At 39.0% G+C, this 25,068-nt stretch overlaps 1 protein-coding gene across 2 annotated transcripts in view; it reads right to left on the bottom strand.

The window, feature by feature from the left end:
* Window positions 1–1,548: 1,548 nt before the first annotated feature.
* The window catches only part of TNMD (tenomodulin), a 98,396-nt gene continuing 74,876 nt past the window's right edge, over window positions 1,549–25,068 (bottom strand). The window contains exons 2-7 of one of the 2 annotated variants that reach the window (XM_073885909.1): window positions 15,972–16,103; window positions 7,191–7,331; window positions 6,870–6,971; window positions 4,010–4,163; window positions 2,208–2,374; window positions 1,549–1,907 (exon numbers count right to left, since the gene is read on the bottom strand). In XM_073885909.1, coding sequence (XP_073742010.1) covers window positions 1,698–1,907; window positions 2,208–2,374; window positions 4,010–4,163; window positions 6,870–6,971; window positions 7,191–7,331; window positions 15,972–16,103 — 906 coding nt within the window. In that variant the 3' untranslated portion in view covers window positions 1,549–1,697. The remainder of the gene's footprint in view (window positions 1,908–2,207; window positions 2,375–4,009; window positions 4,164–6,869; window positions 6,972–7,190; window positions 7,332–15,971; window positions 16,104–25,068) is intronic. The other variant, XM_073885910.1, reaches the window with a different exon arrangement.

Here is a 25,068-nt window from a genome sequence, read left to right as displayed (position 1 = left end):
TTATGCACATGTATATAGCATGCCCTATACAATTGTAGTTATGTCTAAATTTCTGTACTTTGGCTTATAAATTTTGGGTGTCTTATTTTTCTTTGGAAATAAGGAGTATACCTTCTACTTCATTTGTACCCCACAGAACGTAGTATATATAGTACAATGTAGACCACATAAAATTGCATGTCTTTGGAATTTAAAACTATTGGCTGATCTTAAAAACCATTGTTAAAAATGAATAATTTATTTAAAAATAATAATAGAGAACATCATCAAGTCTACACAACCTCAAATTAATCTCATTTTTTTGCATTTTTATATTTCAGCTATAAATTAATGTTTATTATGATAATTGAAGTATTCCAAAATTCTCAGTTGTCTTCTAAATCATTAATAAAAAAGAAAGTATTTTCAGTGATGCTGCATTTTTAGATTTGTGAAATTGCTCATTCTGTGAAAACTGGTAATCCAAGTATGGCATGTATGCTAATTATCAATTAATGACTGGCTAATTTTAACTCAGTCTTGGGCAAATCTGTTTGTATTTGCTTCCTCAACTATTAAAAAGGGGGAAATGACTCCTGGCCCGCAGGCATCTTGGTAAAGATTTTGCTCTTTGAAAATGCTTTTCTGATGGAAAGTGCCAGACAGATATGCTCATGACCCATTAACTTTGAAGTTGAGCAAGAAGGGGCTAGAGTCAAATGACAGTAGAAGGTGTGACAGATTGGTAGACAGAAATTTTGAAACTAGAACTGGCTGGGACATCAAGGTTAACATTACCCTCTGGCCACTGCTTTTTCTCTCTCCTTTGCCCCTTTTCTCTTTCCCAAGCAAAGTATTGGGGGATGGGAAACGAGGCCTTACCCTTCCTTTAAAAAAGTGGCATACTGCTAGATCCTTGTGGTTTTGGAGGGGGGAAAAATTCCATTTGATTCCTCAGCTTGGTGAGTTCCTATGGTGCCTGTTTTTGTGAATGATATTTATGGATCCCCCTTTCCAGACAATTGCCTTGGAAAGTTATGTAACCAGATACTGATCTGAAGAGAAGACAGACCTGAAGGTTATAAAGTGTTGAATTTGTCCAAAGTTGAGTTCTTGTATACAGGAGGAGAGCCTGGGACCCTTTTTGCTAGGTTAGCTTTCTCCTTTGCTGAGTCTGAGCACTTGGAATATTTTAGTGCTGGCCTGCTGTGACTCACTGCCTGTCCGGCAGCTTAACAGCTGCTTGAGCAAGACCACAATATGTCTCTCAGATAATTTAACATTGGGGCTACGCACAAAAGGACACGTTTTTATGCATCATTTATGGGGACAATTTATCATCAGTCCCTCATTTCCACTTTCTCAATACAGCATAGTAAACTATGGTATTTGAGAATCCTTATGCTTTGTCCTTTCCCACTCCCCAAACCTGATACAATGCCAGTTTCCATCATTGTCATCCATGTTAGACAGATCTGCTCCATTTCATTTGCAGGAAACATTCTTAGCAAACACTTACCCAGTGTGTTCAGCAGCAATCAGGCCATTGATGATGATGTAGAAGTTTATTAGAACATGAAGAGAGGAATTACCTACAAGTAATTCTGGAGTGCTGGCTACTAGGAGCCAAATGCCTCATAGGCAGAAATTCATTGAATAGCATGCATTTATTATATGTTGGCTGCCAGAAGTTTAAGCACTTGAGCTCAAACTTGCTATTAGACCCTCCCCAGCATGCGGGCCACCCACCAGTTGCAAGGCATGATGACACGACAGATAACCCGCCCTCCTTGGTAGCAGTATGGATACGGGTAGTAACCTAGTAAGGGTTCACAGACGCGGCGGCAGTAGCGGTTGCCTCGACGGCAGTAAATACAACAATAACCTCTCTCATCCAGCATGGGGTCAAATTCTATTCCATTTTCAGTCTGAAAGAAGAAGAAACCAGGGTTGGAGGGGAAGGTTCACCAAGAAGAGGCCCACCAAGCAGGGAAGGACTACAAGACTACATGAGTTGGGGACTGATGAGAAGTTAAATTCCTTAGTCTGATCAAAATCTTGATCAAGATTGATTATGAATGAACCTTTTAGGGATTCCATGTTTCTTAAATATTTTTTTTGTTAAAACAATGAACATTCTCCATTTAGTGACTTTGATCTAAAGGGTAGTGAGTTTTTTGAGGGCTCTTTGCTATCCCTCTAACAAGAGTAACATGAACGTAACTCACATAGTCATTTATTGGAAGTTCTTCCTCACTTGCTTGTCTGGCATGGCGGGTCTTTTCCACCTTCACTTGAGGGACCACCCACTGCTCGTTTTGTTCAATGCCTTTTTTTTCATTGGTAGGAAAGTGAAGATCTTCACCATCCTCCTCAAAGTCTTGTAACTCTGAAACTAAGGTAATAAACACAAAGTTGTGATTCACCTGCTTTGCAAATGGTTCTTGAAAGAAGTGCTTGGGGTTATGGTGTTGGGAATAGAGTTTTTCATTGTGTCTTCTCACTGCCATCATTTAGGCAAGCGTGAACCACTTTTCCAAACTCCTACAGCTGCAATTTTAAAGAGATTTCCTAAAACAAATCTGACTATTCTAATGTACACGAACCTATTCTTTGCTCATTTGGCATCAAACACTTACTGCTTTGCCTTACTAGCATCCTAATTTTAAAGATGAGGATGGCACCTGGGTGACTCAGTCAGTTGGGCATTGGACTCTTGGTTTTGGTTGGGATCATAATCTCAGGATCTTGGGATTGAGCCCCGTGTGGGACTCCATGCTGGGGTGTGGAGTCTGCTTGGGATTCTCTCTCTCTCTCCCTTTGCCCCTCCCCCTGCTCACATTCTCTCTCTCTCTTAAATAAATAAATAAATAAATAAATAAATAAATAAATAAAATCTTTTAAAAAATGAGGACAGGGAAACTAGGTGTCTCCCATGATGATTTTACCTATAATAGGTGCTCAGTAAATATTTTTTAGTTCCTGGATTTGATTCGGTGCCCCCTGTCTTCCTCCCTTTCCCCTTCTCTTTCCTGTCTTAAATTAAAAAAAAAAATCTTTCTATTTAGAAATAACCTTACATTTACAGAAGAGTTGCAAAGGTAGTACAGAGTTCCTATATACCCTTTATGTAGTTTCCCCTAATATTATCATCTCACATAACCATGGTACAATTATGAAAACTAAGAAATTAACATTGGTACAATACTATTAAGTAAACTCTAGACTTTATTCAGATTTCATCACTGTTTCCACTAATGTCTTTTAGAAAAAGAATGCTGAAGCAGAAGTTCTAGCATCCAGTCCAGAATATCACATTGTATTTAGTCACCTTTTTTTAAGCTGCCAAAGCTTACCGGTAGATGCCTGCATTGGTTAGAGTGGTCTCTCTTGAGTAATACAGTAATCTAGGCTGTCTAGAATGAGGGAGGCCAGACTCTCTGTTAGCTGGGCAAAATAAGATGTCCAGAGACCTTTGCCTACTTTATGAGCTGACTGGAAGTTGAGAGCTGGACTCTTCTACTCTAGAGCTGTAGCACTCAATCACTTTTATAGTGATTCCTAAAACAGCCACAAAGAAATTTGTATTATAGTGACTGTCCCATCTTCTTGGGGGGAATGCCGCCATTTGACACACAGAATCATTCTTGAGACAACAGGACATTGTTTTGGCTCTTCTCTCCTCTGTTCTTGGGTTGGGTACATAGTGGTTTGAGGAATAGTTTGGTATCCTGACTGCAATGAATATAGATGTGCAAAGAAAGATTAGTTTTTTGCTATCACTAGTCGCATTAGGGTGACATTACCTTTGCTGGGATATTTAAAAGCTGGTCAGCATTAATTTATCTGATATATAACTTGGCTGTAAAAAAATTCCTTCTTCCCTTGGCAGTCAGCATATACAGTTTCATCTAACAAGATATAAGCTGATCATTTGTTTTCTTAGAAATGTAGTCTCTAAATGATGGGAACATTAACCTGTTATTGACTTTAGAAGAAGGAGGAGAAAGAGGAGGAGAAGAAGGCATACCTGCTATTAGAGTGGGATTGATCCAATACATGGTCACATTATCACAAATTTCCAGAATTTTGGAATTCTTCAGAAAGTCTCGGTTTTCAATAGGCTTTTCTGCTGGGACCCAAATCACAGACTGTTCAAAAAAAGTTGTGGTAATTTCTTCATTCTGAGAGAAGTAAGTTCAAGGTAGGGATAGGAGGAGAAATTAATAAAATGAGTGAGACATTATGGGATACTGGAAAACACTCTATTTTGAGCCTGAATAACAATTCCAATCCCAGGGCTGCCAGTGAACTAGCTCTGTTATGTGCATACAGTAGGTGCCCTTGGGAGAGTTAACAACCGATCCCTCTCTGGGGTCTAACAGTAAGGCTGCTTACTGTAACAGGAGTTTTCTCTGCTACCATTTCACTCACAAATAGGAAGGCTATCCATCATTTTCTGGGCCTCCCACTGGGCCATGTATGTTTTAATTGGGTTTCTGGAACCCTGAGTGATTTACATTTGTTTTTGCCCTTTTAAATGGATGTTGTGAGTGCCAGCATGTTTTAGGTTTGCAACTAGGATTACAAACAGGATTTGATCTCAAGCTGAAAAAACTCTCATAGTCCAAGCTCCTGAGATCAATTAAATAACAGCTAAACCTAATATTTGGGTTTTACAAGATTTGCCTGTTAATGGTGGCTAGTTGTAGTACAAAAGATGTCTTTTTTGTCTTAAAGTCAAGTCTCCAGCTTGTGATTTCACTGGCCTTACCATTATTTTACTCCTTTCACTCTAGATGTTTACAGTTTGTCTTACAGTGTTTTTTTCTCATATTATCAAGAACACGGCCTTCTCTTTGGTTTCTTGTATACCTACTTCTTACTCACTTGTTTTTTGGGCCTTGACATTTCCCCCTGCTCTTAATAAGGCTTTTACTTTTCTCTTTGGTTTCTTTCTAGCTTTATGATTTCAGTGTTTTTATTTGTTCTCTGAAATATGGCTTTGTATAATTTTTCCCCTAGTCATTTAAAACTATCAAGTCTTAGCTCCCTTGCCCTTGAGTCTGTAAAGACCTTGGGATGCATTGAAAGGGACTGTAGAAAAAAGGAGGTTGGTATGCTGACTAGCTTTGTTAGCAAAATCAAGGCTATTTATATAACCGCTCTGCATGTTTAGCATGCACAAACCATAGATACAGTGGTGAAAAGTATAGAATAAGAGGGGTTTTGTCATCCAGAACCGCAAACTTATTTCATAAAAAAGTCTGTAGCTTGAATATATATATACATATATGGATTTTCTGAAGGTAAAGTAATCTCATTATCACGAGATAAATACTTATGTTATTTAAAAGATATGGCAAAATTGAGGAATAAATTAGGGCCAAAATGAGACATTAGGGGCCTCTGCCTTTATCTTTTTCAGAAAAATTAATCTTGTTTTAGTTTAGGGCTTTAATTGCTGGCTGGCCCTACTCAAATGTTTACATTATTTTCTGTAAAACGCAGCATATAGTACCTTTTTATCCTCTTGATTTTCCTTTCATCTTACCCTTGTCTCCTGCAGTAATTTCTAATATCCTGGAAGTTGTTCTGTTCCTCAGATGCATTGAATTTATGCTTATTTAAAAAAAATCTCCAAAATTTTTCACTACCATAGGCCTTGAGAGCAGAGCATCATCTTTGGGAAAGCTTCTTCTTTTTCTTGGAAATTCTAGTAACTAGGGCCTGTAATTTTTCTGGCCATAAGGAGACCAGTGGCATGTCTGGGAGAACCAATGATAGCTCTGAGACTTGGGTAAAAGAAAGGATAAAGTGCTCCCTATCCCACCTCATCCCCCACCTGCCCCCAAAATAAGAAAAGGGAAAGCAAAAGATAAATGGGTAGACGAGAATTAAAATGGAAAGAGCTATGTAAGAAGATAGTGAAAAAAAATGAGGGAGAGAGAGAAGAAAGAGGTCTTTACAGTATATAGAGAGACCACTGTGCCATTGCCATAATTTCATTTTAGATTTGCCAGTTAAACACTAAAACAAAGCCAAACAAACCAAACATTTGTTTCTTCTGGCTACAGTGGGAATGTGTTGCCACAAGGTGGCCTTAGTTAGCTAAGGTTTGCCTTATTGCTTCACTGATAGCAACACACTTTAGTTACAGACAGAATATCAGGGAAACATTAAGAGCTTGAAGGGCTTTAGTAATGGCTGTGTTTTAGGCCATAATCCTCCATCTCCCACTAGGCTTTCGGGGGCCATTTAGTCATTGCGCCAGTATCTTAGGTTACCTTACCCTGGCCTGGCATTATGTTTTCAGAGAATTTGTATTACACTGTAGTTCTCACCTTCTTTGCTTTTGCCTTTCCAAGTGAGGTTAAATGCAGATTATTCCATTAGCAGCCCAGCATACAATGGTAAGGTGAATGACCTAAAATTTTTTAAAATAAGTGAATGCCACAGTGTGATAAAGTGGCAAGGATCTCAGGTGGTCTTGGGAGTTTTGTTTTTTAAGACTTTATCTTTAAGCAGGATTGTTTTTGTTCCTCCAACTTACCCCTCTTAACTAGAACTTTGGTTTGGAAGCAAATGTACATAATGTTAAAGGCTACCCACGTATAAAAGTATAGTTGTGCACCTAACAGCATGAACTTTAGTTTTTTGAAATGCCCGAGTTCAAGATCCCAATCTGCTCGTCACTGTGTGACCTTGGGCAAGTCACTTTTTGGTTCTGAACCAAGTTTCTGCACAGGAAAATGGGGATAATGACAGCACCGACCTATAGGGTCATTGTGAGAATCAAATCAGTGTACAGCATTTAGTACAAGATCTGGCACATAGTTAACACCCAATAAATGATGGCTTTTCCTACCACTATTAATATTCTTACATACCTCATCTATTTCCTCCTCTGGTTCAGAAAATTCAGGAATCACTTTAATCTGAGTTTTGATGAAGCATTTTTGAAGACCTACAAAGTAGATGCCAGTGTAACCCTATAAACAGACAAAACAAAACAAAACAAAACAAAACTTCCTGAAATAGCCAAAGTTAATGAGTTCCCTGATCTGTTAAGGCCCCAGGATGGCAAAATCTGAATTCAAAGGAAAGCTTTGTCTTATAAATTAAGTGGAGCCTTAAGGCTATTTTTAACTTGACTAAAATGTTCTAAAATTTTAAGTGTGAACCCTTGAGAGGGGGAATATCCAGCTTACATTTTTAAAGTCATGTACTTCCAATGTTTCATCAGTGCCATTTCCACTTCTGAATATTTCAGTTCTGGTCACAGGATCAATTTCCATGTAAATCTTCTTCTTCTCTCCATTGCTGTAGAAAGTGTGCTCCATGTCATATGTCTGGAATAACAGAGGAAAACAAGCTCTAAGATACTCAGTGTGTCCCTTCATAAGATACTTTAATTGCATAATATTTGGGGCACCTTCTCTTTCTGGAGCCTTTGTGATGAGGTGCCATCTCAGCAGCTTACCATTGGGATTTCTCTGAGACTCAAGATTAAAGTGAGGTGTTTTTGGCACTGGAGCTGATATGGGGATCCCTTCAGAGCCGGTATTTTGTATTCAACCCAAGTTGCTGAACTAATCACTAAAATTCCAACAGTTTTCTTGGCAGCCTGGACTAAATAGCAAATGATATTTTTGCAAACCAGCCTGTAAAGTATTTTCCCCTTATGTTAAACTGATGCTGCTTCTTTAAGTTACCACTTCCTTTCCAAGTGCTCACCCCCTCTCTCCCCCTGAAATTCACTGGGGCTGAGAAAGAGATTTGAACACATTTAGAATGCTTAGGTATTGCTCTTTATCTCCTTATCTATCCAGGGCTTTAATATTGCCCCAATAGTCTTGGTTCTGTCTTTTTTAGAATCTGAAGACCATTCCCCTTGGCCAATATTAGGTAATAGTCTTACCCTGACCTCAATTGCATCCTTTTTCCCTTTCAACTCCAGGAAACATTTATTGCCTTCCCCTGACCTTCTCTTTTAAGGGCTAATCAAGCCCACTCAGTTTATTCCTGAGTTCTGTTTTCCAAACCTAATTCATTTGGCTTCAAGTTCTCCTGTATATAGAATTCAGCAACTGTGTCAAGTGCCCTGCACTAAGTAATATGGTATCTTCCAAGAACAGTGCCTTGGAAAGGCTTCTTATCAGGTCATTCTTGAGTGGTTGCAGCAAAACCCCAGACCCTCTCCGGCCCTCTAAAAGTGACATTTTTTTTTCTTAGGACCAAGAGGACCAGTCCCATCAAGTGTCCCAGTTTAGGAGTAAGCCCATTACCTATAACTGATGACACATTTGTAGCTAGAAACAAACAACACACCTAAAGTAATTCACTACTTATCATAAACCAAGCCAAACCTGATGGGGCCATGTGGAAATCTGTCTTATCCCTGTTGTTAGGATGCCATCTGCTATCATACTCATTTTTCCTTAGGAAAAAAAAATGGGTAAACTAAAATCCTCCTAAAACAAGTCATCTATAGAGCCAAAGTTGCTTTTTAATAATATGGTTCCCAGTGATAGCATTTTAGAGCTTGTACTGGATTGGGTTGTTTTTTGATGTCTGCCAGTGTCTGTGACTAAATGTTAGTTTAACCTGGTCAAATTTTCCCCAACTCAAGTAGAGAAACGAGTTGGAAGGGTTTGTAGAAACAATGTTATATCAAGTGTGAAAAGTCTATGTAGTTGCTGAATAGGAAGAGACAATGTCATTTACCTCCTTGTCTCTACAGTGCCTTGGACAGGGCCAATGCTTAAGTATTGAGTGTACTCAATTAAGTATTAAGTATTCAACATAAGTTTTTCCTACCAATGACAAATTCTCATCTTCATAAAGAGACATTTTGAACATTGGCAATGTCTTTTAAGAAACCATACTTTAAAAGGGGAAAGAAAATGGTATTTACAACCTTCCAGCCACTGCAGAGTTAACTCAGGAAGTCTGACCTGGTTTGTGACAGGTAGCAAACAAATTCCTTTAGGCTTGTTATTTGCTTCTAGTTATAAATATGTCCTCAATTCCAGCTCTGCAGCCAGCTTGAGAAACTTCTACCTATGGCAACAAATTGAACTCTCAGTCGGCCTGACCTAAGTAGAGGACAGAGGCATCTACTTCAGATCTGGTCTTGTCAGATCTCCCAACAGAAGGGAATTTCTTCAGAAATACTATCCACTGTTGAGACAAATATCGACACTACTAGTCACTGGGGGTGGGGTGGGGTGTTTGTTTCATCAGTAACACTACTGATGGATTATTGCATGGAAAAATGAGGTTAGAGACTAGGGGATGTTGGAATGCTGCCTACCTGGGCAAAAGAAAAATACAGGCTGTATTTTCAATCATTAGTAGAAGACTATGGAACCATACTGGTGACATTTAGAATTTCAGTGTACTTCTGTGGAATGAGTTTTCCTGCACTGTTGGCAATGCACTTCATTTGGACACCTTGCTAGATGAAAACTATTGGAAACTGCCAAGCTCAGCAGATCTTGATTACTTTCAACATTCCTTCAAAAAGGTTTTTTGTTTTTTTTTGTTTTGTTTAGTCTTGTTTTTTATTTTGATGGGGGAGAAGGGGTCTATTCTGATTGTATCCACTAACCAGCTTCTTGGCTTTTTTTTTTTTTAAGCAGTGATAGATTGCTAAATGGAGTGAGATCAGAAAGACTTCATTTATATGTGAATCCTGGATAAGGGGTGGGGGTGGAAAGCTATATATTCACCCAGATGGAATTCTACTATCAAAGGTGTCCTTTTGGAACAGACTGTCCTTGTCTAGGAAGATGATGCCTGTGGCCCACTTTGGACTGTTGGGGATGGGTTTGAACAAATCCAGACATACTGTCTCGCCCAGGTCCCTGCGGAGCACATTGCCTGGGTAATGGCTATGCAAGTTCCACTGGCCCACATGAAGACTGAGCTCATGACTTTGGCCTCAGAAATACTTTTCTCTCTACTAAGCTCACTGGCTCAGGGGTTGAGGGTCTTTCTGGAGATGAAGGAATAAATGGTTTTGTCCTTTCCGGGCACTAACTAAAGCAGAGACAGGATGACTGGCCTGAGAGAGGTATGACTGGGCTCTCAGTAGCTCATCTCACACTGCCCCCCAACTCAGCTTTACTTCAGGAAGGACAGAGCAAGGACAGAGTGTGATGAAGAGTACACTTCTGTCAAATTGGCAAATAGGGAAAGTTAATCATTGGTGTTTCTAGGGAACCTAGTTCTTTCCATATCCTGTTCACTTTGTACCTTCTTAGTCCTTCCCCTTCTTCCCATCTCCCTCTATCCCTTTGTCTCCTGTCTAGACATCTAGGAATCTCATGGTGTGCCAGGTCCTTTATGTCAAAGAAGAAATCAATTTGACAAATGATTTCACACTAAGATGATAGGGATGGGTATTTGTCTCTTAAAAAATGAATGCAATAGTTAATTCTAAGGAATGAATTACTAATGATGGATTTTAAGAAGAATGACACCAGGAATAAGAGATATTTTGGAGGCAAGGACATCCTTCCAGCACAACTCCAATAAGTTCCTGTTTTACCCACATGTAGGGCTGCTCTTAACTATAAGGACCAGAACACTGGAGTGGGACAGGGAAACCTATGGAGTGGAATATGACTCAGATGTGAAATGAAATAGATATGTGATTCAGTTCAGGCAGTGAGAGATGTAAGAAGAGCACACTGAGAAAACATGGAGCAAAAACAAACTCATTTCTCTTCCCTGCCCAGGAATTCTTTCCTCAATCCAGTTAAAGCCTCCACTCAGGTAGCAAATGAGCCCTAACATCCCCCTTTCACAATTTTCCCTGTTTCTTGCCTCAGTCTGTGGCAATCTCTGAGAGTAGAAAAGAAAGCTTTTTATAAAAAGTAATGTTGCCAGAGACCTCAGTGTGATGGATCTGTTTTGGGGGCAAGTACCTTTAGCCTTTCCTAAAAGGGATTTGAGGACATTTGGCTTAGGTTTGCCTCTTGAAGTCTGTGATTAATCTAGCTGCTCTTCTGTCCACCTTCATCCTTTACTGTCTGTTTATGAGGTACACTCTCCAAAGGTGAAATACATGCTCAGAATAGCTGGCTAGCAGGTGTTAGGCTGGAAGGAAGGGAAGAGAATGCATTGTACCATTTTATTACCAACCTAGCCTGTGGGAATTAAAGGGCCTCTGGGTATTTCTTTACCAACACAGAGCAGACAGATTGTTTCTTATGCAAAGTTGGACTTCTGCATCTTCAATCACCAGTTCTCAGCCCTGAAAAAAATTGGCATAAGCAGCACAGACATTCCTCTTTTTCAACAAGAAAAAACCATTTCTTTCACCTACAGACTCAAGTTGGCTGGGAAATTTTCCCATACCCACTGTCCCCACCACCCCTTATTCTTAAATGCAACGTAAGAACAGTAGAAAGAATCCTTAGACCATGTTTTAGTCCTAGCTTCAACTCTGCCACTTAAAAGCTGTGTGACCTTGGGCAAATCATCAAGTTTCTCTGGAGTTTCAGTTCCCATCTTTATCTCCCGTGCCTTGCCAGATGCAATGTTGAGTAGTTGGATTTTAATCTGCTGTTATTTCTTGCTCAGATTTGGGCTAACACCTGTTAGGTTGATGATTGGACTGCTACTACCTGTTAATCACCTGGCTGCTTTCCCTATGCAGCCCCAATCCCACTCTCAGTCGCTGAAAGACAGCTCCCTTTGAGGACCCAGATTTCCCTTGCTGGTGCCATGTAAGTTGCTCAGCAAATGCTGCCTTAGAAGAATGAAGGGACTGAATAAGAATGTGCCCACAGTAGCCAGAGTCATGGTACACATAATTGGGGCTGCCTCTCAATAGCTCAGAGCAAAAGTTGGCCCAATGAGAGTTGCTGTTTGTGTGAGGATGGACTTTGCTCCTGCAATGGTTTGCAAGGAAAATGAAATGAAGAGAAGTCTTTTTTAAAATGCCGATGTGGCACCATCTGGAGAAGCTCAGTCCCTCTGCTAAAGAGATTTCAGCTGCAACTCCAACTTTTTCCTTGAGGGTATGAATGCTTCTCCAGACCCACATTTTATCCACCAAACTGCTGTGTAGGAAAGCCCAGGGAAGTCAAGAAGGAGAGTTGTATCAATTGTGTGCTAAGAAGAGGAGTAGAAGAAGAAGAAAGTGGGTCTCTGGCCAATGCTAGCATTAGAGAAACAGGCCCAGGAAAGCTGGATCTAGACTTAGCAAGGAAGTGTTTTTTCTAAGCAAAGGATTTCCAGCCTACAATGATAATTGGGCTTGCAAACCTGGGTAAGATGTCTTAATGATTATTTGTAGTTGAGGTTGGGGGGAGAGGGCAGAAGGCTGCCCACCTATCCCTACCACTTCTCTTCTCATCCTGATAGTATGTAGGAGTTATGAGGATGCTCCCAGTAATCTGTTGATTGCTGTGTGGGCCTTAGGACTTATGGTTTCTAAAGAGCCCTAAAGTCACCAGGCAGTTCCTAGATATGGCAGGAAGGACAGAATTTCATTTATTTAAATTATCATCTTTCTGCCTCATTCTTCAAAGGATTAGAGGGGATAGGTCATAAGGTCTGTGCTGCATCTATAAATTGTTGGTTTAAAGGCTGGGATTTTTATGACTTGTTTTCTCCATGTTGGATTATTTAGCTGGGGAGTTGGCTTCTAATTGTTTCTAGTTAAATGTGTAATGCAGGGAGGTTTAAGGAAGAATGTTCCTCTAGGGAATTGGCTTCAAATATCCCTGAGCAGTCACTGCCTGGAAGTGGAGCCTCATTGTGATGTGCTCTCAAAATCTCTGGGACTGAATAGGTCCCTTCTTCTTGGTTGAGAAAACTGAATACAGAGTTTGATGGTCTGGCTTTCATTCAGCTCAAGTGGCTCCTGTATGTGGTTGTGGGTTAGGGATCTGTAGCCTGTAAGGGAGTGCAGAAGTTACCCCAGAGTTAATCCCTTTTGTTTCACTTCATTTTGATGCCTTTCTGTTTCTGGAGTGTGTGTGTGTATGTATGTATGTGTGTGTGTGTGTGTGTGTGTGTGTGTATGCATGCGTGCACATGTGCTCATGCCTGAGGTGAGGAAAGGTAATCAAGCATGTCTTACTCCCACTTTGGGATCAGGAATCTGGATCTTTTGTATACACCAAGGTGGGAGGTAATAGAAGGAGAGGAACGACTTACTGGCATGGAAATGTCAACACCAGATGTAAGACGTTAAGTAAATGCTGTTTATTTTAAACAGATGTCAAAAACACGAAATAAAAAGGAGATATGATGGAGGCTAGAGGAGCAAACACTAAGAGCTTAGAGGAAGCCCCAGGAGAGCAAACAAATCTCTCTATCCATAAGCACAACAGCATCAACAATTCTGTCCACCAAGGGCCCCATGGTCCCCACAGGTCCCATAGGTTGTAAAGGAAAGTCCAGAAGAGCCTGGATTTTAATCTGCTGTTATTTCTTGCTAGGCCATACTCTTAAGGGGAGAGTCTAATTTGTGCAAGATGCCTGGATCCTTTTCTTTTGCAAATCTTTTTCCAAGACTAATCTGACTACTTTTCTCTTCCCAGGATTCATAAGTCAGCTCTGAGGCAGACTTATTGGCAGTCTTAGCCACTGGAAACATAGATGGTCTCTTGGACTCTTTGGGAATTGAAGGTAGTGGTAGACTGAGGGAAGCATTCACATCTCCAGCTGGTTCTTTAGTTTTCAATGGACCCAGCCTGGTCTTGTGGTGAAGGCCAGGACTTAAATATCAAAGACAATAAATTGCAACTCCCCAATTGGAATGGAGAACAAATAACCTTTGTTCATGGTGGAAAAAGTTGACCTAGGAGACACCTATTGTCTTTTACCAGATTACTTTGCAATAATTTTGTTCATTTCTGAGAATCCCTTTGCTGAAAAGCACATCCCAAGATGGATTACTTCGTGAGAGGTTTGATTCTTGATAAACTTTATTTGGTAGCATACCCACCTCTTCTGTGCATGCACTGACTAGGTTTTACTTTTGGTTTGAGGAATCACAGAATTGTTCCTTATAATGCATTAAAAAGGGAACTGACGTGAGAAGCAAAGATGATATAATATGGAAGCAGAGGGAACCATGGGCCCTGTTAGTGAGTTTGGCACCTTGCAAGATAAAAGCAAGGTCCTACTTAGTCATTTATAGTTGCACTGAGGCAAATAACACTGAAAGTTTATAAAAACACATAAACTTCAAAATAGCATTTGCAGTACCAACAGCTACAATAAAACAAGAAAGGCCATCTGGCCCCATGTTTAGTCATGCTTGTACAGGGGGTCAAAAGGGCTAGCTACCTACCACACTCAGTTAAGTACATTATGACCATGGAGAACAAAAGGGTTTATTGTCCTCTAACTCACCTATAATTGTCTAAAGGATCCAACAATATTCAGTTTGTGGGGCAGCACATTACCTAGGGAATTGGCTAAGTGGTAGCCGAATTGGATTGGAATGCATTTTGGCACTTTTATTCATTTGTTGTTTCCTTCCTGATCTATTTCTTTGTCCACCTTGATAGCCTGAATATAGGTGGATTCTCTAGAAAGAAATGTGAACAGAAAGTAGTTCAGAAGCAGGGCACAGTGCAAGAGATGAGAGAGAGAGAGAGAGAGAGAGAGAGAGAGAGAGAGAAGGAAGGAGAGAGAGAGAATGAGAGAAATGGATAACTATAGGCATTGGGTGATGCCTGAAATCCTTTCTGGGACAAGGTGTAAATAAAAAGGTGAACCAACAAGATGGGCTGCTTTGCTTTTCATTCTCCCTCCTGTTTAAACTTGATGAGCTAGCCTCTGGGACTAAATGAAAGTGGGTGTGGCAATAGCGGTGAAGAATCCAAGGGTAGCTATGCCTTATTTCTCTGTTTTCTTTTGGACACTTGTTCAGTTAATTTTCTATTTTCTCTCCTTTGCCTCTCCTTTTTCATTTATCCATATTCTTTCCTTTCTGCTCCTATCACTCCTTTGGCTCTCAGTAGTCCATGCTAACCCATTTTCTTCTTGTCTCTCATTCTTCCTCCTGGATATATGCCCTTCTCTTCCTACATCTGTTATGAAATAGAAATGAGCATCTCATGATAACAATTTAATAGCAAAAGTAACAACAACCCACATGCAGAGAGAAAATTGTGGCAAAGACAGAAAACCATCTACATACCTTGTAGCTTGTACATTTATTACTTATCTCTTAAATGGAAATTGTTAGCATGAAGGAACTATGATTTTCTTTGGGTCACATCTAAACTTGCCCATCGCATGTGAGTCTGGGAGTAATCATAACATTAAGGTACACTAATATCAACTACAGTGGCCACCTAGGTATACCAAATGATCTTGATATCAGAAGCTTTCTGAGGTACCTGTGATTATTGACTTGTTTCTACCTTGTGGCATTACTATCTCAGTGGGTCAGTGACAATTGTGGCTGGTGAGGAGCCAAAAAGCTCTAGGTTTTTTTTTTTTTAAGTCATAAATACATGTGAAGTCAGGTATGAGAATTGCTTCTTCTGAAGAGGAGTTTGCCGCCTGTCCTCAGAGCAGATGCATTAAGTCAGAAACATAATCCCTGAAAATCCTTTGCTGCCATTTCTGGTGATTTCTTCTTATGTGGTGGTATAATTACTTTCCATCAGTTTCTGCCCAGATAATTGAAAGAAAGATGAAAAGTATTTTTTTCTTACAGTAAAAATTTTGCTTCTAGGAGGAGTCTTAACTTCTTAAAGCCAAGCATTATAAAAAAGTAGGTAATTCTACTCCTATCACTACTAACTGAAATACAGAAAACATATTTTTCCCTTACCAAAATAATTAGGCAAATAAAAGAAAGCAAAATCTTGATTCAGTTTTTCATACCACCAGAAAATATATGCAAAAGGGACTTAATGATTTTCATTTCAGACTAATATACATGTCAAGCACTAATTAAATTCAATCAAACTTAAAACAGAAGCATTAGATATTAATGTGCATTTACTTACTTTTTTGGGTGTCTCCGGCCAGAAGTGCTTGCCCCCCCAAAACAGGACAATTAGAGTTAGGGCCAGGATACCAAACACCAATCCACAAATCTTAAGTGATTTACATATCTTCTTGGATTTAAAAGCTTCTGCCTAAGCAAAGAACAGAGAGAATAAAACAATACACTATAGCTCTTAAAATAGCAAGCCATACTTCAAAGTCACCTTTGATTTCACTTTCTAATGTTCACATTGCGATACGATAAATCTGTGAAACCATGCTTCTGCTCAAAAGGGAAAAAATATGAATCAACTTACATTTAGAATGTGACAGTCCTCACAGTTCTCTGGAGGATTCTTTGCCATGCTCTCTCAGCACACAGTACTCTTTTCCTGCTTTGAGAGGACTGAGAGACCACTGCTGAGGTGGAGTTGCAAGTGAGTCAGCTAACAGATGCCAGAGGAGAAGCTGAATTTATATGGCTCAAATATGTCATACCAGAGCCTGAGGGAGCCCGGGGGGCTCCTGTGCTGCGATTTGTTACAAAGATATACCCATATATGTATATAACTTCTGTGCACAGAATTCCATCCAGAATGGCAAAGACAGAAGGTTATAATGAAAACTATTGTCCTGGGGGTTGGCTTGGAAGGGGACCAAACCTAGGACACATTGAAATGATTTTTCACTATGAACTTAAAATATCAGTGGCAACACATGCTGCACACTCCAGAAATAAGCAAACAAAACAAAAAAGGAATGAAGTCCTGATTTCAATTCCACTTGTTTTAACAAATATTTATTGCAGGGATATTAAATGTCAGGCACTGTACTTGGTGTTGGAGATTCAGAAATGAATAAGGTACTGCCTCCTCTATTATGATAAAGCTCTTTGAGGACTGAGATTAATATGTACTCAACTAATTACAATTAAAAACCGGATTAAAAGACTAATGATAAATTTTTTTCTCTCTCTCTTCATCCTCTCTCTCTGATTATTTTCCTTCCCTGAATTCTCTTCCTCAGTCTGTTCTTTAATGTTAATATTCCGTATGGTTTTATCCTTGATTATATTCTAACTCTATATACTCTTCTTAGATGATCTCACACACTCCTATAAAGTGTCAGTTGCATATCAGTGATTTCTAAATCTGTATCTATAACCCCTTTCTATCTCCTGAATTTCAAAGCATTTGAATATCTTTACCTGGATGTACCTCAGAAACCTCAAACTCAACATGTCCCACATAAAACTCTTCTTTTTTTGAAACCCCCTTTTCCCAACCTACTCTCCTCCATATTCTTAATCTTGCTTGGTGGTTATATTAGTTTTCTGGAGGTACCATAACAAAGTACCACAGATTGCATGGCATAAACAACAGAAATTTATATTCTCACAGCTCTAGAGGCCGGAAGTCCAAGATCAAAGTGTCAGCAGAGTTGCTTTATACTGAGACCTCTCTCCTTGCTTTGTAGATGGTCTTCTTCATGTTCACATGGCATTCTCTCTCTATGCATGTCCTAATTTCTTCTTATGAGGACAACAGTCTTATCGGGCTGTTGTCCTCATAAGAAGACAACATGGACTGTTTCATGTCCAATTGGACATGAAAATGGACTCCATTTTCATGCTTCCGTGCATATGACCTTATTTTTCCTTAATTACCTCTTTAAAAGCCCTATCTCCAAATACAGTTACATTCTAAGATAATGAGTATTAGGGCTTCAACATATGAGTTTAGTAGGGTGAAGGGCACAATTCAGTCCATAACAGTGGAACCATCACCCAACCAGGCTCCAAAACCAGAAAACTGAGGTTTGTCCCTGACTACCCTCTCTTTTTCACATTCCCTTGATCTAATCAGTCACCAAATCTTATGGATTCTAAATTCTTACATCCTTCAAAGCCATTCTTTCCTCCCTATGTTTACCGTTAAAGCTTAGTTTAGGTCTCTAAGGGGTCTCAGATCCAGGCTGTTCTCTTAGGGCCCTAGACCCATGTGTTTCTCTAACCTGTTGGATCTCTTCACTTGGATATTTCATAAGCACTTCTAATATCACACGTCTCAAACTGAATTAATTATCTTCCCTTCCAAACATACTTTTCTTTCTGTATTATCTCCCTCATTAAATGACACGATGATTAGTCTTTAGAATGGAAATCTCCAAATGATCCTTCGTTTTTTCTTTCTTGTTCATCCCCATGCTTAATCAATTATTAAATCCAGTCAATTTTGCCTCTGAATTATGTCTCCAATTCTGTTCTCTCCATTCTCAATTGCCACTGCCTTAGTTGCAACAACTTTTACTGTTGCATTAGAATTCTAACTGGTTTCTTTGCCTCCAATTCATTGCCTTCAAGGTACTCTTTCTAAGATGCAAATCTGAGGATAATCTTTCCCCTGCTTAAAATCCTTTCATGTCTATTCATTGTCTAAAAAATCAAAGCTACTTATGGTGACTACACAGACATTTCATGGTCTTGACTCTGCCTACCTCTCCAGCTTTGATTTTGGACAATTTCTTTCATAGAGATGGAGGAAACTGGGGTTCTCTACTGGGCAGGGCAATGAAGCATGTACATGTGACTTCATCCACATCTTAATGTCTCAAAGAAAAATAATTTTCCAACTGCTGCAGGCATAATTATGCATGAAATTGATTATGTAATTTATGAAATATGTCATGGTTCTATTTGTTTTACAATTCTTAACCAAGTTTAGAAAAAAAGAGAAAGTCATGAGAGTAGTCTCATGGAGAAACCTATGTTTACTATGTTAGATGATTTCCCCCTCCACAATGTTACACTCTGCCTCCAATGCCTTCCTTATACTTTACCCTTTATTGATACTGAGCACCCTCTGCTTTTTCACACTATGGGGCATTTGCACATGCCATATGCTTTGCTTGGATTTCCCTTCCTTGTTCTTTCTTTGTGTCTTACTCATACTTTAAATCTTGCACTTATACTGCATTATAGTTCACTTATAGGTGTTTTTCTCCTGAACAGATTTTGAGATCTTTAAAAACATGCCTTATTTGTTAAAAGTATTTAATTAAAATAGAAGTCAAAGCAATATGCCATGGAAGGATGGAGGCAATGATTAATTCTGATTCAGTAGAGCAGGGAAAATGGCACAAAACACATGGAATTGCAGTAAATTGTTCATTTATTAGCACTGTTTACTCAGTGCCCTAATGTGGTAGGCACTGTTATAGGGGCTGGACATATATTTAGACAAGACAAACACAGTCCCTGACATTATAAAACTCTGAGTCTAGCTGGGGAGACAGACGTTAAACTAAAAGGAAAAAGATCTTGTAAATAAAGAAAAAAATATAAATTATGAAACATGCTAAGAAATAAAAGTTCAGGGTGCTATGAAATCACCTAATTTCAATTGGAGGTGTCAGGGAAGTCCATGCTGAGATGTGTCTTAAGCTCAGACTTGAAAAATGAGTAGAAGTTAGCTGATAAAGAGTGAGGAAAAGATTATTCTAGGCAGAAGGAACAGCACATGCAAATACCCTGGAGCAGAAGAGATCTTGTATTTGAAGAGTAAAAGGAAAATCAGTGTGGTTGTAAAACAGTGAAGGAAGAGGAAAGTTGTCTAAGACAAGGCTGAGGAGATAGACAAGGACCATACCATACAAGATTGTGTCTATTAGGACTGTTTTCGGCTGCATGTAAAAGAAAACAAGATATGGTGGCTTAACAAAATAAGAGGTTTATTTTTCTGACATGACAGCCTCAGTATCAACAGTCCAGGGCTTGTGCAAGTTCTAGGACCCAAGCTTCCATATTTTTATTCTGTGATCCTTTGAGCATGACTTCCATTTTCATGCTTCCAAGATGACTGTTTCACACCCAGCCAGGAAAAGGGAGACAATGCAAAAGGACAAAAGACATGTGACAGCTGAATCTGTCTCTTTCCATCAGGAAAATAGGAGTTTCTCTGGAAGCCCTATCTTGTAGATTTCTGCTTATCTTATTGGCTAGAACTGGGTTGGATGGCCAATTCTAGCTATAGTGGAGTCTGGGGGGGGTGTTTATTTTCAACTCAGCCTATTACTACCCCTAACAAAATGCTGGTTTTGTTATAGAATGAGGCGACATATTGGACAGGCAATTCATAGTTTCTGCCACAAGGGCCATAGTAAGGGTTTGAAGTTTATTCTAAGAGCAGTGGGGTGCACGTACCCCTTTGGATCCCTACATTTGTATCTTTGGGGTAAATACCCAGTAGTGCAATTGCTGGATCGTATGGTAGCTCTATTTTCAACTTTTTGAGCAATGGGAATTCATTGAAGTATTTTAAGCAAGGGAGATGCACAATTCCTTTTTCATTTATTAGCATCTCTCTGACTGCTATGAGAAGAATGAATTGTAAGGAAGCAAGAACTTGATTTTATTTTTTAATTTTTTAAAGATTTTATTTATTTATTTGAAAGAGAGAGTGAGCAAGAGAGAGAACACAAGTGGGGAGGGGCAGAGGGAGAGGGAGAAACAGACTCCCCGCTGAGCAGGGAGCCCAACATGGGGATTGATCCCAGGATTCCAGGATCATGACCTGAGCTGAAGGCAGACTCTTAACCAACTGAGCCACCCAGGGCCCCTGGAAGCAAGAATTTTAAAATGTTTATCAGTCAGGAGATGATATTGGTCTGGACTAAGGAAGTGATAATAATGATGGTAGATAGATTTGGGATATATTTTAGAGGTAGCACATGTATGGTGATAGATTGGACATACAAGGTGAGAAAAAAAGGAGGAATAAAAAATGATTCATGTATTTTTGGTTTGTGCATTTGGGTGGAGTGTGGTGCAACTCACTGGGGTCAAGAAACATGGAGGAGGACCAGTTTGGGATAATGAGTATGGTTTTGGACATGTTGAATTTGAGGTGTGTATGAAGCATACAAAAGATGTATGGTTGGCAGTTGGGCATATGTGTTTGGAGCTCCGAAGACAGTCCCTGGAGTGGAAATATACAGGCGCACTTCATTTTTGTGCTTTGCTTTCCTGAGCTTCACAGATAATGCATGTTTTACAAATTGAAGTTTTGTGGCAACCCTGCATTGACCAAGTTTGTTGGGGCCATTGTTTTCCAATAGCATTTGTTTACTTTGTGTCTCTGTGTCACATTTTGCTAATACTCATAATATTTCAAACTTTTCAATATTATATTTCTTATGGTGATCTGTGATCAGTGATTATGATTCACAAAAGCTCAGATGATGGTTAACATTTTTTAGCAATAAAGTATTTTTTAATTAAGTTATGTACATTTAGACATAATGCTATTGCACACTTAATAAACTATAGCATAGTGTATACATAACTTTTATATGTCCTGGGAAACCAAAAATTACATTTCATTCACTTTATTGTGACTTTTGTTTTATTGCTGTGATCTGGAACTGAACCCACAATATCTCTGAGGTATGACTATAGATTTGCGAGCCATTTGCCTGTGGATGGTATTCAAAGCTATGGGGGTTGATGACATAGTATAGCGAAAGAGTGCAGAATAGAAAGAGAAAAAGGCTCAAGACTAAGCCCCAGGGAATTTTCAGTTATTTATTTAAAAATGTACTTTTAGAATGGTTTTTACATTTTTATAAAAAAGATACTTGCTCATAAAATATGCAAGCAATATAGAAAAGCACAAGAAAGGGGAAAAAAATCCTTCCAAATCTGCAGCAACCAAGAATAACCATTACTGAGCCTCAGTTTCTTTATCTGAATAAAGGAGTACAAAAATAGTACTTATTTATAAGATTGCTGTGATAATTTAATGAGAGAACCCATTTAAAATGCTTATTCTGTTACTTGGAAGATAGTAAACACTTCATAAGCATTAGCTGCTAAGATTAATGAATGTTATTCTGGGCATCCATTTTATTATATAGGATTAATAAATGAATAGAAAAAATTAAATAGAAGTAATATAATGCTATTTTAAAAAGTATGAAATTTTAAAAATTGCTTGAATTGAACAAAAGAAAAATAAATTGAAGTGAAAGGGATTGATATACTTCAGATAAATGTTTCTTCCCTCTCAAAAAATTGAAGTGTCTGAAAGATTATTTTAAAGTTAATATCAAAGATTTGAAAAATATAAAGAGGTTGTAGTCATTATATTTTTATTTCCATTTCAATTTTTGATAGTGTTGACTATTCCCTGGGTGGTTGGTTAAGAGCATGGGTTCTAGAAATAGTCTGCTTAGGTTCAAATCAGTTCTGCAACTTAACTAGCTATAAGGTGGACAAATTATTTAATCCCTATGTGCCTCAGTTTTCTTATTTCTAGAATGGGAATTAAAAAGTGCCTATTTCATTGAGTTGTGAGTAGTAAGAGTTAATACATATAAAATACTTGGTATAGTGACTGGTACATAATAAACCATTATTATAAATATGAGGACGAGCTATCATTATGAAATGTAACAAAATGAGACCCTTTGCATTTCTCCTCCCATCTCTTAATTTTTGTTAGTTATTTTATTAGTTTTACTTTCTGCTCCCCCCCAAATTCTTTAAGTTATTTGGTCTTGGTTCTGTGTTTAAATGAATTCAATGCTTACCTTTAGTCCTCTTATCACAGCTTCTTTATGCCTGAGTTATTTGTTTTGATATATCTCTTGGTTGTCTCTATTTTCTCATTTACTAGTTTTTTTAAAAAGGAGCACTCATAAATGTTGCATTTCTTGAACTTTTGCATGCTTGAGAATATGTTTGTTGAAGGGATAGCATATAAAATTTTTGGGTCACACTTTGGTTCTCTCAAGAGTTTGATATTTGCTCCACTGCCTTTTGGCATTGTGGGTTACATTGGTCCTTTATTTATTCTTTGGCTGGCCAGATTTCACTGTAGAAATACTAGCATTAGAAGTCAGATGATGGGGCACCTGGGTGTCTCAGTCAGTTAAGTGTCTGACTCTTGGTTTCTGCTCAGATCATGATCTTGCCATCGAGGGATTGAGCCCCATGTCCAGTTCTGTGCTCAGCCCGGAACACAGAGTCTGCTTTGGATTCTCTCTCCCTCTTACTCTCCCTCCCAGCTCTCTCTCTCTCAAATAAAAAAATAAAATCTTAAAAAAAAAGAAGTCAGATGATAGAGGAGGAGGAGCTGGCAAATGAGACCAAAGTAGGGTGGCCAAGATAATAGAAGGAAAATACCGAGGTGTGACAAAAACCAAGAAAAGAGTCTTTGACAAAGAAGGTAGTGTTGAACTCTATCAAAAGCCTCTGCAAGGTTGAAAGACTGAAAAATAGGACTTTTTTTTTCATGGGGGGAATGTGAAAGAGCATTGTGGACTGCAAGAATAACATGAGCAAAATTATATAGGTGTATAAGTATGTGTTTGGGGTATGGTAGTACTGAGTAATCCATTGTGGGTAGAATATTGATTGTATGGGAGAAATGAAGTTATAACAGATCAAGTTACCCAGATCTTTTTTTCTTTTAGATTGCCTTCTTTTTCCTTCTACCTCTCCACATAGCTCTTCATCTGGACAAAAGAAAAATGCCCGAGTTACGTTTCTTTTGCTCCATCCTTTAATGTCTGCCACATTTCTCTATTTTTTCTTTAGAATAAAAGGAATTGGATTTTCAGTAATGTTTTGTTCATAAATCAATAAATTCAATAGATCTTGAATATCAATTGGGATTACTGCAGTACATGAAAGTGTAGTGAGGAAGGTGTAAACCAATAATTATAGGCCAGTGTGTGGTGTTATCTTAAAACAGTATAGCATGCTTGGGAACATAGAGGAGGGCACCTAACTCAGCTTTGCAAGGTTATAGGGAGAGGAAGGGGTACTCAGGGCAGGCTTCTAGGAGAAAGTGATGAAGAAATTGAGACTTGCAAGATGAACAGCCAGGTAAAAGTGTCAGTGTAGACAGCGTTCCAGGCAGTGGAAAATCATGGCCAAAATCTTGAAAATGTGAAAAAGAATGAAATTTTTGAGCAACTGAAAGAATTTTAGTGTGGAAGGAGTATTTAATTTTTTTTCTATTATAGAAGAAGTACATCCTCACTGGCAAATAATCTATCCAAAGTAGGAAGTAAAAAAAATCAAAGTCCTCTCCCCACAAGTTCTCAGAAAGAACCACTGGTAAGTTTAATGAGTATTATTCCATAGCCTTTGCTATTCAAGTGAAAATACATGTTCACATATATATTTGTGTGTATGTATATGATATTAGTTTTAAAATATATATATATATGTAATCTTACAAAAAAGTTTATATGTTTGTCAGCTACTTGATCTTGCCACTTAGAAATATATCATAGACAAAGGGGAAGATGGCAATGGAGTAGGAGGACCCTAGGCTCACCTTGTCCCATGAATACAACTATATAACTATCAAATCATCCTAAATACCCCAGAAATTGACCTGAAGGCTAGCAGAACAAACTCCACAGCTAACGGTAGACAAGAGGTCGGTCACAATGAAGAAGGTAGTAGGTGCAGAGATAAGGTTTGAGAGAGAAATGGATCATGGCACTATAGTGGGGAAGGAGCTGAGGTTGCAGAGAAGGGCAAGAGATAGACTAGCAGACAGGGGAGTGCACAAGGAAAACTAATCCCCATAGCAATTGGCTTGGAAATTGAGAGGGGTCAAATTTTGTGAATTCTTGCAACCAGTGGGGCTTAACGCCTGGGTTTAAAGGTCAGCAGGCTTGGCTTCAGGAGAGCACAGAGACATTGGGTCTGCTCTTTGAAAGAAGGCAAGGGAAACAGCCCGTGGTTATAAAGTGTGGAAACAGCAATCTGAAGAATGCCTAAGGCACAGAAGTTATTTGCTTATCTCAGAGCAAGTCCCAGAGAGGCAGCATTCACAGAACGACCCCTACAGGAAAAAAACTGCTGGCAGTCATCATTTCCCTCCCCTACTCCTCAGCATAAATACAGGACCCCCTGTGGGAACAAGCATAGCACTTGCGTGTGCTAACTTGCTGACACCAAGCCCGGTCCCACCTGCTCCAGTGGAACAGCCCTTCCCAGTCACATTTGCCTTAGTCCCAGCAAGGTGGGCCCCTTCCACCAGAAGACTGGCCAAAACCCCTGCCCACACCCTGTCTCCTAACCCAGAAGTTTTGCAGAGC

Source organism: Callorhinus ursinus, unplaced genomic scaffold (genome assembly GCF_003265705.2).
Source record: "Callorhinus ursinus isolate GAN/ISIS: 27379988/994484 unplaced genomic scaffold, GSC_fseal_2.0 scaffold67, whole genome shotgun sequence".
Taxonomy (NCBI): Eukaryota; Metazoa; Chordata; class Mammalia; order Carnivora; family Otariidae; genus Callorhinus; species Callorhinus ursinus.
This window is presented reverse-complemented; position numbering and strand designations above follow the sequence as displayed.